The 17,562-nt window shown below is 39.6% G+C and overlaps 1 protein-coding gene across 5 annotated transcripts in view; it reads left to right on the top strand.

The window, feature by feature from the left end:
- LOC138628405 (cell migration-inducing and hyaluronan-binding protein-like) overlaps window positions 1–17,562 on the top strand; it is a 157,480-nt gene that overhangs the window by 122,012 nt on the left and 17,906 nt on the right. For all 5 annotated transcript variants that reach the window (XM_069711436.1, XM_069711438.1, XM_069711437.1 and 2 more), the window contains exons 15-19: window positions 10,032–10,101; window positions 10,554–10,682; window positions 13,670–13,755; window positions 15,595–15,726; window positions 16,081–16,116. In XM_069711436.1, the coding sequence (XP_069567537.1) occupies window positions 10,032–10,101; window positions 10,554–10,682; window positions 13,670–13,755; window positions 15,595–15,726; window positions 16,081–16,116 (453 nt within the window). The remainder of the gene's footprint in view (window positions 1–10,031; window positions 10,102–10,553; window positions 10,683–13,669; window positions 13,756–15,594; window positions 15,727–16,080; window positions 16,117–17,562) is intronic.

Raw genomic sequence — 17,562 nt, 5'->3', positions numbered from 1 at the left:
TGAGTTCAGCCAGATAACAGAAAGATATCTGGGAACGTTGAACCTTCAGGCCTCTGGAATCAGTCCAGCTCTTCCAGTGAGAGCGGTGTCTGTCATCCTTCAAGGATAAACATCTGACTGTAACTCCAAAAGAGACAAATCCTGTTCTGAACCACATTTAAAACAACGATGTCAAACCTCCTCATTTGTCTCAGACTTCTCTAAACTCACTAAATCCTCACATTTTCTTTATTTAGAATGAGTTTTTACACAGACTGAAGAATGCAGATTTTGTTGTCAATCATTCATATCCGAAGTCCATTAAAACTAGATTTTACAATCTACAGCTGACATGAGGCGAAGACAGCTCTGCTCTCACCACCATTTTGCATGCCCACACACACACACACACACACACACACACACACACACACACACACACACACACACACACACACACACACACACACACACACACACACACAATGGAGGGTAGCCTGCTTCCCCCCCTGAACCATCACTTTGTTGGAGCAGCATTATATTTAAAGCATAAAGATGCAGCTCTGAATATAGAGCAGTTTAATCCAGGTCACATGACTTTTATCTCAGCACGCTGCCTCTGCCTGTAGCTGCAGAGCATAAAAGCCAAGGTTGTGCATAATGGCACTGGCATTCACTGATATGGAGTCATCCTCCTGCTCTCCATCATGAAGGTACTGGAAGGATTTTCTGTTTCTAACTCTCTGCTCCTTCCTTTCCTAATTCATCCAATTATAACAGCCTCTTAATGCACAATTTACTACATTTCTAATGAGGCAGATTCTCCAATTTGTCTGAATCATTGTATTCTGTAATGATTTCCAAGTCCCAGTGTATGTATTACTATGGTTCAAATATTCCAAATTAATCAAACATGATTGCACTAACAACGTTCCCTGCTGTAAGATTTATGATGATTAATTTCCAGTGAGCTTTTCACGCTTCCCTCGTGGCTTCTCCCGCCTCGTCCCCCGGTGTCGTTGTGTACGTGTTGAATTTAAATGCTCAGATTTGCCGGCAGCAGGGAACATGTGGGCTGCATGAAGAGGATGAGTGCCGTCATTTAAAGTGAGCCGGATGAATGTGCCGGGCCCGAAACACTTTGCTTATTTAATGAGTGTGTTTTTAAGCGTCAATCTATTCAGTGAAGATGTTTCCAAGCTGCCATACATACATACACACACACACACACACACACACACACACACACACACACACACACACACACACACACACACACACACACACACACACACACACACACACACACACACACACACACACACACACACACACACACACACACACACACACACGTAAAGTTGTTCTCTTAAATGGCCCCGCAGACCTGCTGTAGCACAGCACCTGACTCAATAAACAGCAGTTAGTTGTTTTCATTCAAGATCTTCAGTCCTGCATCTATAGTCTGAAAAAGTATTTACATTTATTTATCTGACTGCAACAGGGATTAGATAGTTATGTTTGTTTGTGTCTTTGCAATAAGTTTGTCTCTGATGTAGAAGATCGTATTTGAATTTCATTCGAAGGAGAATGTGAGAACAGTAAAACACTACTTCGTCCCTTCTTATCTTTCTAAATCTCCCTGTAGCTGCTTGATGTATTGTGGGTTGTTTTCATGAGAGGTGTTCTATGAAGCAAGTTGAACATTCTCCGGCTTTCTTTGTTTGAGCTGCTCAGCGAAGCGGAAACTCTCAGTCAGAGATAATCGGTACTACGGCTGGTTTTCAGCTTTCTCTGTTAACTCGGGCTTTCTGCTTTAGATTCTGAGTGTGTTCACAGAAACAAGAGGAGGTGTTCATGTCCAATTACCAATGACAGACATGGACAAGTGTACTGACAGCAGAGCGACACATTTTACAAACTAGGAGCCAATTATAATTTAAATAAAATATGCTAAATGATGGAAGGAAGAGCTGGAAATAATATCACCGACTGTGTGAATGTGTAGAAGTTCAAAGACTTAATATCACCTTCCCATCACGAGCTCACGGGAAGATCTGACTAATTATACCTAAACGTGTGTGTTTCATTAAATTAATGTACTATTAGATGTATTCTCATGACGTGTATGAACATTTTAGTTCTATCATTTCACCTGCAGCCTCAGAGGTGTCAAACGGACTGAGGGAAAAAAATTGAAATAAAAATAAAAACGTAATTCAAAGCAGCAGGTTGGTTTTATAACCACAACATAAAGAGCTCCAGTCAGCCTCTGTTGTTGGATTTTATTAGTAAAAGCACAATGAAATAGAATCATATACAAATGGCCGGTTTGTCTAACCCACTGATCTGGCTTCATAGTCCGACCCATATAGTCACTGTGGACACAGATTTAACACAGATTCAACAACGGTTTACGTTCTCATACAAGAGAATGAAACGCCAAATCATGTATTTATTTAATGCAGTTAAGCTCATGGTGTTTGTTTGCTGATGTGTTTTTGTGGGCTGGTGTTAATTGTTTGTCTTATGGTACAGTAATACATCCCATGAATTTAATACCACCCTGAAACATGAGGATGGTGAGAAGAAACCAGCTCGATTACCAAACTGAACGTTACAGTTCTGAAAAGTTTTTTGCCGTGTTGGCAGACTGAGTTCAATGACCGTTTTTATGTCGATCGACAGACAGTCCAGGCGTTAATATCAAATATAATATTTTAGTTTCACCATCACGTTGACAACAAGAAATACCTGTAAAATTTAGCAGCGACACTTATGGCCCCCACAAGATGAACTTTAACCACTTAGATGTCCTGCTTGTTAGCATTATAGCATGCTGATGAACTGAGCTGCAATGGAGGACGTGGTTAACATCATCCCTGCAAAACATCAGCATGCTAGCATTGACACTGTAACCATGGTGATGTTAGCATTTAGCTCAAGTACAACCTCAGTGAAAACAATATTAAAAGTGTATTTTACCTGCAGTGTCTGCGGTGCAGAAAGACTGTGAGTATGTTTTAAAACGGCAGACATTACGTCCATGCAAACTGCCGTCTCCAGACATCACCGTCGCTCCTCCCCTCTAACCTCCACGGCCTTTCTTACCACTCCTCTGCATTATTGACACACACTCTCTGTATAACATCGCTGTTTTAAAAATAAATCTGAGACATATTTTAATGAAAGATTTATGTTCAGCTACCTGGCTGGAGGCCATGCAAAAAAGGCCAAATTTGTATTTTTGTTTTACATTAAATCAAATTCTGGAAACTTAGTTGAAAGATGAAATACCTAAAACCTCCACAAGTGTGTTAACCAGCAACAACAGAGTTAGGAAGAGATGAAAAAAAGAAAAAGAAAGAAAAAAATAGAGTACAGGTGGAAAGAGTGGAGACTTTAAGGTAAATACTGTGTACTAAGCTCCTGTGGAGCTAAAGTGCATTCATGCTATTTATATTCATATTCATTTTCATTACCCTAAGCTGCTTTTGCTCACATGCCAGTGAATGGAGCAATAATTATTTTCTCATTATGCCCGGTGCATATGTGAAAGGAGCTTTCTGAGCTGCAAACATGCACAAAAGAGAATATCAGAAGAATTTGCACTTTGATGAAAAAAAAAAAAAAAAAAATTAATACAGATATCTGTGCTGTCAGATGAATATTAATGTAAATCAAAAAGAAGAAGTCCACAATAACTTATTTAAAAATCTGGGTTTTTTTTGTGCTTGGCCAATTTGCAATGGGAGGAAATGGCCGACACACCCCTGTGTGTCGGTAAAGATGAGCCCCTGGGGTACAATTCTGGTATCAATGTTGAGGTGAAATTGTGGCTCAAACCATCTTATTTTCATGGCTTCAGTGGGCAGAGCTCACATCAACAGACCGATCCAAGATCCCACTGACAGGTTTAGTGGATGTTCTACATATTTAATCCCACTTATGTAAATAATTAAAACAAGACTTTTAAATGCAAACATGCAAACTGTTGATCATATGAAAAATGACTGACTCTCATCTATTGAGTTGTGATGTGAATCAGACAGTTGACAGGCGTCATGATGCAGCCACCAATCTCAGCCATAAAATATTAAAAAAAACACTGGTTAACTTAAAATTAACTGCAATTAAAATGCACATGAATGAGTGACAATGCATTCTAATGTAAGACCACAGTGTAACACTGCATCATTTTCATACAAAAGATTAGGGCAATTCATGCATGGCAGCTTAGGCCGTTTAATTAATGATTGGAAAGTTAATTAAGCACACTGAAAGCTCCGATGCAGTTTATTTATGAACACACAACATCAGTTTATTTATTAACACCACCACCACATCAGTTCATGTATTAACACCACAACATCAGTTTATTTATGAACACAAAACATCAGTTTATTTATTAACACCTCAACATCAGTTTATTTATTAACACCACAACATCAGTTTATTTATTAACACCACAACATCAGTTTATTTATGAACACACAACATCAGTTTATTTATTAACACCGCAACATCAGTTTATTTATTAACACCACAACAATAGTTCCTTTATCAACACCACAACATCAGTTTATTTATTAACACCACATCAGTTCATTTATTAACACCACAACATCAGTTTATTTATTAACACCGCAACATCAGTTTATTTATTAACACCACAACATCAGTTTATTTATTAACACTGCAACATCAGTTTATTTATAAACACCGCAACATCAGTTTATTTATTAACACTGCAACATCAGTTTATTTATAAACTCCGCAACACAAGTGTATTTATAAACACCTCAACATCAGTTTATTTATTAACACCACAACATCAGTCTACTTATAAACACCACAACATCAGTTTATTTATTAACACCGCAACATTAATTTATCAACACCACAACATCAGTTTATTTATTAACACGGCAACATTAATTTATCAACACCACAACATCAGTTTATTTATTAATACCACAACATCAGTTTATTTATTAACACCGCAAAATCGGTTTATTTATTAACACCACAACATTAGTTTATTTATTAACACCACAACATCAGTTTATTTATTAAAACCACAACATTAGTTTATTTATTAACACCACAACATCAGTTTATTTATAAACACCACAACATCAGTTTATTTATTTATTAACACCGCAACATCAGTTTATTTATTAACACCGCAACATCAGTTTATTTATTAACACCACAACATCAGTCTATTTATAAACACCACAACATCAGTTTATTTATTAAAACCACAACATTAGTTTATTTATTAACACCACAACATCAGTCTATTTATAAACACCACAACAATAGTTCCTTTATCATCACCACAAAATCAGTTTATTTATTAACACCGCAACATCAGTTTATTTATTAACACTGCAACATCAGTTTATTTATAAACACCCCAACATCAGTTTATTTATGAACACACAACATCAGTTTATTTATGAACACACAACATCAGTTTATTTATGAACACACAACATCAGTTTATTTATTAACACCACCACCACATCAGTTCATGTATTAACACCACAACATCAGTTTATTTATTAACACCGCAACATCAGTTTATTTATTAACACCGCAACATCAGTTTATTTATTAACACCACAACATCAGTCTATTTATAAACACCACAACATCAGTTTATTTATTAAAACCACAACATTAGTTTATTTATTAACACCACAACATCAGTCTATTTATAAACACCACAACAATAGTTCCTTTATCATCACCACAAAATCAGTTTATTTATTAACACCGCAACATCAGTTTATTTATTAACACTGCAACATCAGTTTATTTATAAACACCCCAACATCAGTTTATTTATGAACACACAACATCAGTTTATTTATGAACACACAACATCAGTTTATTTATGAACACACAACATCAGTTTATTTATTAACACCACCACCACATCAGTTCATGTATTAACACCACAACATCAGTTTATTTATGAACACAAAACATCAGTTTATTTATTAACACCGCAACATCAGTTTATTTATTAACACCTCAACATCAGTTTATTTATTAACACCTCAACATCAGTTTATTTATTAACACCACAACATCAGTTTATTTATCAACACACAACATCAGTTTATTTATTAACACCACAACAATAGTTCCTTTATCAACACCACAACATCAGTTTATTTATTAACACCACAACATCAGTTCATTTATCAACACCACATCAGTGATTTTTGGAGCACTTTGCTCTTCATCAGTGTTGTTAATAAATTAATTGCATTGGGAGCAATATGTATGAATAATTTATTTCTGTTCACTCCCCAACATGGTTCCAGCACCTGATCTCATTATATTGAATGAGTGTTCTTTGTTCACTTTGACGTTTATTACTGGCGTGTTTGGTGTCTATAACATGCATGTTTTGGTCCGTTTTCTCCTGAGTAAAGTTGAGTAAAGTTTAGAAGTTAAAAAAGTTTATTTGGGAAAAGTGAATTTATTCATTATTTCCAGAAACATTGTTCATGTTATTTTGAAATGTTTTGTAACAATTGCGTCTTTCGAGGAAACTTCTCATGAGGTCTGTTGATCTTCCCAGGGAAGGTAGATTTCACACTGTGCTTTCAGTCACAAGTAACGCGCTTGTAGGATGGGTAGAAAATTACCAAAGTTCTTTGACAGAAAAACAAGCTGCAAAATCAAGGCCATGTTTGTTGCTTTGTCTTTGGCATCTTTCCAGGAGAGCACAGCCCTTCGAAGTACTCGGCTGAATCTTCCAGCGTGTTGTGTCAGAACTGCTTGTTAGAACCTGAATATCTTGGGAACACCTCCGTGAATTAGTCGACACAACATCACACCAAAAAAAATTTCATTTTCAAAACTGTGAGAGCCACAAATGAAGTTTTATCCACCTCCACTGGATTGATTTAAAGGCAGAAATTTCAAAACATATGTGTGAATCTTTCAAAATAAAACCAAAACTATATGTTTCGAGAGATGTAACTAATGGGAGGTGTGAAAATGTGTTTTTCTTTACTTTTCTGTACTTTGGGTGAAGTGTTTAGTGAAGTAAAATCAAAATCCATTCATTCAGTTAAAAGCAGCAGAACTGTACCATAAATATATTTTAGTATTTTTTTTCTTTGCAACTTTAGCAGTGTAAATTTTTTCCCTCGTTGGAAACTAAATGTAGTTTCCTCCACCTCAGATTGGATCTGTGTTACACTGTCTGCAGGGAGAGCGGTTACTTCTATGTGAATGATTCAGCATTCAATGTTCCAGCACGATTGAATGATCCCAGTTTGTGTGCGCTGAACTCTGCTGAACATTCAGTCTCTGTTGTAACAGTCATCACTTTCAGTCGGACTTTTTTTTGTCCAATTCACATCATCACTGTTAAACCATTAGACACGGCTCCTCTCATCTTGGAGGAGGGGGGGAGGGGGGAGGCGTAGACTGAACCTTGATTGAGGCTGGCTGAGACCTTGATTACGCTGAGTTAATTCTGTTATCACCCAGACGGAGCTGCTGCGGGGGGCTGATGAGCTGAGGAGAGTGTATCCTTGTTAAGGCTGCATAATTGAGAGGAAAGGTTAACCGACGGGTCAAGATGAGAGCTGCGGCAGACATTAAACCCTCTCTGCCACAATTTGTCTGCAGATGAGTTTTATTAATGTTGTTGGATGAATTTGTGATATTATTTATTGTGCCATTGTGGAACACAGGTGTAATGAACAGCACAGCCTGTTGGATTTTAGCCAGACTTCAGCCTGAATAAGCAGTGGACAGAAATTTACATTTGGAGCAAGCAAAGCGAGAGAATGATGTGAAATTAAGAAAGTATGACAAAGAACCTGTCAGCACGTCAATCATGAATGAGCTGCAAATTGTTTTTTCAGAACATTTATGTTTAATAACAATGTGCTTCTAAATTATAGATAATATCAGAAATACAGCTGAAAACAAATGGACTAAATGGTCTTCAAGAACTTTCAGAAACTTTCAACTGCATCTGAAGGTCTTCAGATATTTTAATGAAGTGACATCACTTCATGATAACTTAGCAGATATATTTACTGATGAAGACTGCGTGGTTGAAATCCCTGGAAAACTTCTGTAAATATACACAGCACATTTGTGGAGAGGAAGATCCTGGAGTTAAACAAAGAGTTGGATTTTGGGAGTTTATTTTCTAAGTTAGACTCCAGCTGGTGTTCAGAGACTCTTTGGTAATATTCTGGTGTTCATTCGCTGAGTGTTGAGGAGCAACATTCAACACTAATCAGTGTTTACTGAGCAGCTTTGTTGATGTATTAGCATTTCCCAGCATGCCTTAGTTATTTCTTTGTAACTTTTGAGAATAAAGCAACCCAATTACATCAAAGTGATGGACAGAACTTACATTTAGTTTTGTTAAAACATGCTGTTTATTAATATTTCATTGAAGACAATGATAAATAAAATGGGGCTATCATTCAAAACCATAAATGTACAAGGTAGAAACGTAACATATAAACCACTAAAACAATGATTAATGTATAACTTGTTGCACAAAGTTATCATGCTGCCTTAGTTGTTGATCACTACATATAATCACACTGCATATAATTGTTAGATATAAATTTGTCACGAATATGTGATTATCTTGAAGTCAGTTTCACCTAAAACCTTTTTAGTGTGATGGAATTTTAACTCCATGAATGTCAAATAATTCACACTTTTAAGTGTTGACTGTTAACATTATGAAAGAGTTTCACATTCAAACAACTCAAGGTTAAGGTAAATTTACTCTTCATGGGAGTCGAGTTTTAACTCCCAAAGAGTTCAAGTTCAACTCCTGAAAAGAGTTAAAAGATCAACTTCTAGAAAAGAGTTAAAAGATCAACTTCTAGAAAAGAGTTAAAAGATCAACTTCTAGAAAAGAGTTACAAGATCAACTTCTAGAAAAGAGTTAAAAGATCAACTTCTAGAAAAGAGTTAAAAGATCAACTGAAAAGTTAAAATATCAACTTCTAAAAAATAGTTAAAATATCAACTTCTAGAAAATAGTTAAAAGATCAACTCCAGAAAAGAGTTAAAAGATCAACTTCTAGAAAATAGTTAAAAGATCAACTCCAGAAAAGAGTTAATAGATCAACTTCTAGAAAAGCGTTAAAAGATCAACTTCTAGAAAAGAGTTCCTTCCACTCTGCTTCAGAGTGAATTTGATGGTCTCACATGTAACAAAGCAAAAAGAGTTGATTTGAACTCAGAGAGTTTATTCCAAAGATGTGAATTTGCTGTGTGGGACTCAGGAAGTGTTGCTGTGGACACTTTTAAAACCCATTAAAACTCCCAACCTGAAATTAAACTGCACAAATCTTTGTTTATATTTCATATCTATCACAACACACCAAAATAACTCCTGAAGATTTTTACGAATGATATTTTATTTCTGACCAATCACAAACTCTAAAAAGCTGTATGTACAAATAATAGTTTAGTTTTGTTGTACAATAAAGACGTACATTGTTTTTAAATTGCTTGAGGTTTGATTACAATTTTAAGGATGCTGTACACGGTGTGTGTGTGTGTGTGTGTGTGTGTGTGTGTGTGTGTGTGTGTGTGTGTGTGTGTGTGTGTGTGTGTGTGTGTGTGTGTGTGTGTGTGTGTGTACTTATATTGTTTACACGGTGGGAACAAAAAGCAAGTCCTTCTAGTCTACGTTATAAGATGTTACATTTTATAATTGATTGTTATAACGTGACATCACTGCACCATACAAATATCAGAGTTTTGCCCCTTACAGGACTAAATTTATATAAATATTTATATCGTAAGAGAGCCGAGGTACAACTACAAAAAACCAACCACATGTAGTTCATTGTCCATACATACAGCGCTGGTCTCAGTAAAAACTTTTCAAAGTCATCTTCTCTCCTTGGTTGTTCTTGTTTTGTTTTTTTTCACTTTCTTCTTTTACCTCGACATCACTGCTTCTAACACTTCATGTGAAATCTAATAACCAAACTCGTCTTTTTATCTTTCCTTCACAACGCTCCTCTTCACAGCGCAACTTCAACTTTCTGGATCGCCAACCCCAATAACAACCTCATCAACTGTGCTGCTGCGGGCTCGGAGGTGAGTTTCCCGCTCTCCACCCACCCCCAACCCCACCCCCTTCTCCTCCACCTCTCCTGCTGGAGGTCTGTCTCATTACCACGTTGCCAGGTCAGATTAATGGCTGTATACTCCTATTAACTTTAGAATCAAGCAGACAACAGACAGAGGCACTGCCGCACTTCCACTATGATAGAGTGCCAATTAAATGATCATACTTCTGGGATTTCACAAGGATGCAGCGGCTGGGATGGAGTCTCATTTATCCTCACCGATGTAATAACTTTTCTCATTTGCATAGAACAGAAAAACAGACAGGCCGACAGAGCTGAGGCCGTGGTGATGTGTGTGTAGATGTTTCTGTGTGAACTCAATGACCGACACAGGAATCTGCACTTGTGTTTTTTGTAGATTTACATTTATATAAATTAATATGCGTGTCTGTGTGTTTTTGTTTGTGTTTGTTCCTCCAGGAAACAGGTTTCTGGTTCATTTTCCACCACATACCCACCGGCCCCTCAGAGGGGCTGTACTCCCCCGGACACACTGAACACATACCAATGGGCCAGTTCACCAACAACAGAGCTCACTCCAACTACAGGGTGAGTGGGAGGACTGAGATGAGCAATGGATGTGTTTTTATAAAACTGTTATTCTACAGCAGCGGTGTCCAAGCTTAAATTTCACAATGTTGTTGTTTTTTTAATGCATTTCTTTATGTTTTTGATTGGCACCAGAACTCGTGTGTCGCCAAACGGGTTAAATGATATAAGATTTATCAGTAAAATTCAGTGTTTCCACTTCGATTGGGACCTCCTGAAAGATACACGTCTACGTCTAAACTGAGTATATAACTGGACCCTGTGTGAAAGCGGAGGGCTTTTATTTGGAAAAGTCGCGGCGTTCAGCTGACTTGCAGTGTAACGTTGATCCCTCACCCTGGCAGTGACAGACACTCTTTATAGCTCCGCCCCCTCTGTTGCGGTCCACATGAAAATATTGTATTTATGTTATTATTTAACCTAATTTCTGAGCAGCAGGTTGCTTCCAGCTCAGTGTGACAGTCTCTGCAGTGTTTCTGTCCTCTGACCTCTGTGTGTCACACTCCACCTCTGCAGTTTGGAGCCCCCTGCTGTACAGTATTAGACACTGAACATTAAAATAAATATATATACAAATACATTTCAAAATAAATATAATTAGTTTGGTTGTTAAAGGTCAAGGACAGTCTACGTATGTACGATATTGCGAGTGTCTGTTTATGTTCTCGATTCATGGTCTGCCTTGTTTTTAGCTTTTCTAAATGTATACAGAGCTTAACATTTATTGACCTTTTCACAGTTATAGCATGTTGGGGAAGAAAATACCTGCAAATAGTGCAACCATTTGTTTCAAAGACAGCTGAATTTGTCAGAGTATATTTTGAATATTGTTTTTAAAAGAGATGCTTCACTCATCCGTTCAGAGGAGAGGAAAGTGAGATTGGTGTATCAGAGCTGACCTGCTGTGTAACAAAGAGAGGAAGAGCAATAGGTGAAGAGCAGGAACAACCAAGATTGAGGACAGACAACAGGAACAGAGAAAGTGAGTCAGAGCAGGGAGACGGGACGGAGAGGATGGCAGAGAGTTTGGAGACGCCGGCGGCATCGAGCTCAGCCCGGCCGAAAGATTTATGAGGCGCTGGTGAAAGGGAAGTGCTATTGTTAACTCCCTGCTTTCTCTGCCCCCAACAGGGATCTCTTCTCTCTTTTCTTCCCGTCTTCACTTTTAATTTGGATCATCCTAATGGGAGCATAACTCATGTCAGGCTGCCACCGCTGGGTGTTTGTGAGAGAGGAGGTCGAGTCAGGGCTGCAGGTTCAGAGCAGCAACACACACAGTGTCTTTGTTGGCTGAGGAAGACGTTTATCAGTTTATTCTATTTAAGAAGTTAAAGTATTGTGATTTAAAAGTCCACAGTCTGCCGCCTGGCTGCTCCAACTGTCGCTCACAGCTTCACTTTTCTTCAGTCTGGTGACTCGGTTCGTATTAGTCAGCCGCTCTGAAGGGCCGACCAATCAGAGACCAGTGTCGGTGGTTAACCGCGTTTGTCCCGCCCCTCCTTCGCTGTGATTGAATGGCTGGTGACAGTGACGAGAACAGCGTTAAAATTTTCAACTCACGGAAAAAAACGCTGAACGTTCAGCGTAGAAAAAACACTCAGCACCTCGTCATGCTGCTGGCGTTCATTAAAACAATCTAAAAAATATTCTGTACTCAGGAAAAAACAGTTTTGTGGACACGGTAGGTCGTTGGCTGGTTTTGGCGCGATCTGGTTGGTTAAAATAACCCGAGGTCTACGCCTAGCAGGAAGGAACGACTGAGGATTCCCTACAGAGGATCAGCAGACTTACTGTTATTTTATTGCTTTCCTGTATCTATAAATGCTGCTGTAGCGAAAAAAATTTCCCTTTGGGGATTAATAAAGTAACTACCTACCTACCTACCTACCTACCTACCTACCTACCAGACCCATATTCAGGAAGGGAAATTGGCACCAAGCTATGCGATCTTAAAATGGGATTTAACACTCCACTAAGTGACATTTGAAAAATGGATTTGATATATTTATCCTTGAGTGGAGGTCAGGGTGTTCCAGTTGCCTCAAACTGTGGTGCGTCACTCACCTTGAACTTCTTTTAAGCAATATTTTTGATATTCAACTGGTTTCATATGATGCGACTCACCAGTTCTGCCACTTCTACCGTGAATCATTTACTTCTCTGCAGCTCTTTGCAGCCGTTTTAGCTAGTTGTTTTATTTCTTCAGCTTGTATTGGCTGTTTGGGTTCCCTCCCACCAACACCAACTCTCCTCCACCACATATATAAAACAGAGAAGTCAGACCTGCTCAGCACGAAGCCGAAGAAAGCTGCTATAAAAACAGCAGCAGGTGAAGCCAGTCCCACATTTTTAGAAACTGCTAAAGACGCCAGAACAAAGTCGTGTGTAAATTTATGCACATCACAAGGAAGGATGAGCAGTTCAAGGTTAACAGTCGACTTCATTAAACCTGCCGCAAACAGTGTCGGGGCAGCGAGGTTCAGCAGCACACCGATGAGAGCAGCTGCAGCTGATTTCATGCGAATGCACGGCTGCTAATTGCGACCTGATGCTGAGCTGTTCAACACGTGTCTGTCGGAGAAGAGCCGGCTGCCACTCACACGGATTTATTGGTTTAAGAAGCCGATAAACAAGTTTCATAACTCCATTCATGTGCTCGTCCTGAGAGGGAAAATACAAGTGTAAGTTTAGCAGCAGTCTCAGCCCGACAAAAAGGGCAGTTATTAAATAAAAACTGAGATAACTACACTGCTGTTTTCATATTCTATTAATATTCATTTGACATATTTTTAAAACAGAGAAGATTTTACTGCAGCTCAGTAGGAGATGTGAGCAAACACAGCCTGACTTGCATTTAAAAGTTCCCACAAAGCCCTCCTGAGGATTTTTAATAAGGACAACTCTCTTCTCACACTTCTTTAATCTTTATCATTCCTGTTTATTGTCTAATTCGCTTTACATATAATCTAATTGTCTTTCCCTTCCAGGCTGGGATGATCCTGGATAACGGAGTGAAGACCACCCAGGCCAACAACAAGGACAAGAGACCCTTCCTGTCTCTGGTTGGATCCAGGTCAGACTGCTCACCCTGTGTGACGAGCGGCAGCCACGTCACGCCCGTTATAACTCAGCGTCCTGTAACGCTCATGTTTCCTGTTGATGTTCTCTAACTGACAGATGTTGGTGTTTGGTGTCGTACAGACGGGGAGTGTCGCGTTAAATATTACTCTGACTGTGAAATCAACTCAGTGAAAGTGGAGACGTGGAAACGCTCGTCTGTGAGAAAAGAGCGATCTGTCGTCCTGACCTCACCAAGTGAAGACGTCTTGTCTTTCTCAGAAAGTTTTCTCACGGAGCGCCTCGCCTGAAAAACGCTTGAAAGCAGCTCGTAATGGAAAGTAGTCCCGACTGGACCGGAACAGAAGAACTGAGTGGTTGTGTTATTCTGTCCTGCTCGAAGTATACAAACACAATGACAGGACTCAAACTTAGACATCATATGAAACTACAAGTGACGTTTTTCACTGCCTGATTCAAATTCAAACTCCTGCCACGCCGACAGTAAAGACCACTTAGTGAAATCCAAGTCTTCCTGTTTAGAACTGTGGCCTCGTTGCCTCATTGGACCCACTTACATCATGTGCAGTATATCCATCCACCCATTTGGTACCCGTTTTTCGGGCTGGGTCGCCGTGGCAGCAGGTTGGTTAAGTTCGCCCAGACGGCCGTCTCTCCAGCAACGTTTCCCAGCTCCTCCTGGGGAATGCTGAGGCGTCGCCCGGCCGGATGAGACACGCAGGGCTGGATCACAACGTTCTGGGCTGAACAGAACCATGACATGCACAGAGCAGCTACAACCTGTCAGAGGAAACTCACATTTCCGAGTGGCAGGACATCACAACACAGTCGCTGCTCCCGTCTCTCCTCACCGGCTCCCTGCTGCTTCTTTCTCTTCCACAATCATTCATCTCAAACTTTGTTTTGCGCTCTCTGCTCAAGTTTCAAAAATTGCAGATGATTCCTGACCACTGGAGCATGTGGAGGTCAGGTGCTTTTTATCAAGCAAGGAAACTTGGAGTACTTACTCACAAAGGTTACAGCTTCTCTGAAAGAAACAGAAACACAAGGCAGGAAAGCAGAAAAAACTGGACTGGTCCGAACTCCGAGGCCAAGACAAGTCTGAGGAGGACAAACGTTTGCTTCAGCTGCGAGTCCTGCATGAAGAACTGAAAGGAAACCATGTGTGCAAAGATGGATCTCACATGAACAGATAGAGTTCCTGTTCTTCAGTAGCTGGAGGATAAATGTTTGCGACGTTCACCGAATCAACCAGGACTGACATCAAAGCTGATTTTAAGTTTACTGAGTGTTTGTAATTCATTTGCATCCCTGAATATACAGACGAGTATAAAAAGGTTGGGACGCTGTTTAAAATGTAAATTAAAACTGAACGCAATGATTTGCAAAGACAACATATCCAGTTTTGAAACTGTGAAATTGTATTGTTCTTTAAAAAATATATGCTTATTTTGAACTTGATACCATCAACACATCAGGCGCATGTTTACTGTGTTGCATCACTTCTTGTTCTAACAACACTCTGTAAACGTTCGGGAACCGAGGAGATTTCTGGAGTTTTGGAAGCGACGTGTTGCTGCCATCAAATTCAAAATGAGCACATTATTTTCATAAAACAATAACATTTCTCTGTTTCAACATTTGATATGTTGTCTATTTTCAATTAAATATGGGTTTATGTGATTTGCAAATTGTTGTATTCTGTTTTTATTAACATTTTAACACAGCGGCCCAACTTTTTTGGAAACAGTGTTGTACAACTATATATATATATATATATATATGAATAAGTAATTGTGATCCCATTCTAACCCTGCATGCCTCCTTTGTTCAGGTACGGCCCCCACCAGGACGCAGACCCCTTCAAACCCAGAGTCCCCGCGCTCATCCACCACTTTGTGGCCTATAAGAACCAGGACCACGGAGCCTGGCTGAGAGGAGGCGATGTTTGGCTGGACGACTGCCAGTGAGTCAAAAATGAGTAAACAACATGAGTAAACAAAATCAGTGAACAACATGAGAGAGTAAACGTTCGTGTGAGCGAAGTCTGACAGGAACTGAAAAATTCTCATTATGAGCTTCACGTAGCTCAGGTGGTACCGGACAGAGATTAAAGGGAGAAATTCACCCCTATCTAATAATAACTTTTTATCTCCTTCAGACTGTATTTGTGTGTGTGTGTGTGTGTGTGTGTGTGTGTGTGTGTGTGTGTGTGTGTGTGTGTGTGTGTGTGTGTGTGTGTGTGTGTGTGTGTGTGTGTGTATATTCTCCGGAGAGATCACAACGATAATATTCTCTCTTTCTTCTCTTTCTTGTTTAGATTTGCTGATAATGGCATCGGCCTCACTTTAGCGAGGTAAGACTTCCTCTCCATTTAATCACTGTTCATATTTCATATTTCCGTGGATGGAAATAAAGGGCTCTTCTATGCATTTTCTGCTCTCTCTCGCTCGCTCTCTCTCTCTCTCTGTGTGTGTGTGTGAGTAATTGGAAAACGCCTTATAAGGAGAGTGCTTAGGATGCACTGGGTAACGGACTGCTTTGATGCAGTGTGAAAAGTAATGTGATGCTCACAGAGGTTGGAATCGGTGAGATGTTTTCAACCGACTTAACCAATCAGGGTGCCAATAGGTGCGTCGAGTATTTAGACATTTTTTTTTTATATTTATTTTCTGTTTCCGTTAAAAACCTGCTTTTATTCTCTGCTCTGATCCTGGTTCTGTTAACAGATGCTCGGCCCACCTCTGAGCCTGGTTCTGTTAACAGATGCTCCGCCCACCTTTGAGCCTAGTCCTGTTAACAGATGCTCCGCCCACCTCTGAGTCTGGTTCTGTTAACAGATGCTCCGCCCACCTCTGAGTCTGGTTCTGTTAACAGATGCTCCGCCCACCTCTGAGCCTAGTCCTGTTAACAGATGCTCCGCCCACCTCTGAGCCTAGTCCTGTTAACAGATGCTCTGCCCACCTCTGAGTCTGGTTCTTTTACCAGATGCTCCGCCCACCTCTGAGCCTGGTTATTTTACCAGATGCTCCACCCACCTCTGAGCCTAGTCCTGTTAACAGATGCTCCGCCCACCTCTGAGTCTGGTTCTGTTAACAGATGCTCCTCCCACCTCTGAGCCTGGTTCTGTTAACAGATGCTCCGCCCACCTCTGAGCCTGGTTATTTTACCAGATGCTCCACCCACCTCTGAGCCTGGTTCTGTTAACAGATGCTCCGCCCACCTCTGAAACTGGTTCTGTTGGAGTTTTTCCCTCCCAGCTTATGTGGGAATTGTTGAATTGTTGGTTTCTCAGTATAATGTTGTAAAGTTCTGCTGTCAGAACTTTAATGTGTTCAGTGCCATGAAACAACCTGTTCTGTTGTGATTTGGATGATATATAAATAACACTTGATAAGTTGAATGAACAAAACAAAACTCTACCAAAACAGTGTGCAGAGTACGTGAACCTTAAAACGCCAGCTTGGTGTTTCAGGATGTATGAAGGAGCTTCATACATGATGATGATGATGATGATGATGATGATGATGTGAGGCAGGTCTTCGCTCACTAAGACGTAATGTTTTGTTGTCACCAACTTTCTCTCACTTTTAATGCAACACAGAGCCCAGCTGTTGTTTTCAGCCTGAAGTTGTGTTGATTTTGTCAGATAGGCTAACGATTATATAACGAGGATTTTTACCGCTGCAGTGCAGCAGCTTGGTAACGACTGCTCACACAACAATAAATCTCTGTTTCATTGCGCCATTGCAGGAAAATATGTGAATGTGGTTGTGTTAAAACCCGGTGATGGTGAGAGAGC

Source organism: Brachyistius frenatus, unplaced genomic scaffold (assembly GCF_029030835.1).
Source record: "Brachyistius frenatus isolate BFR_SWC_R1_liver_20210118 unplaced genomic scaffold, ASM2903083v1 Contig_100, whole genome shotgun sequence".
Lineage (NCBI taxonomy): Eukaryota > Metazoa > Chordata > Actinopteri > Embiotocidae > Brachyistius > Brachyistius frenatus.
This window is presented reverse-complemented; position numbering and strand designations above follow the sequence as displayed.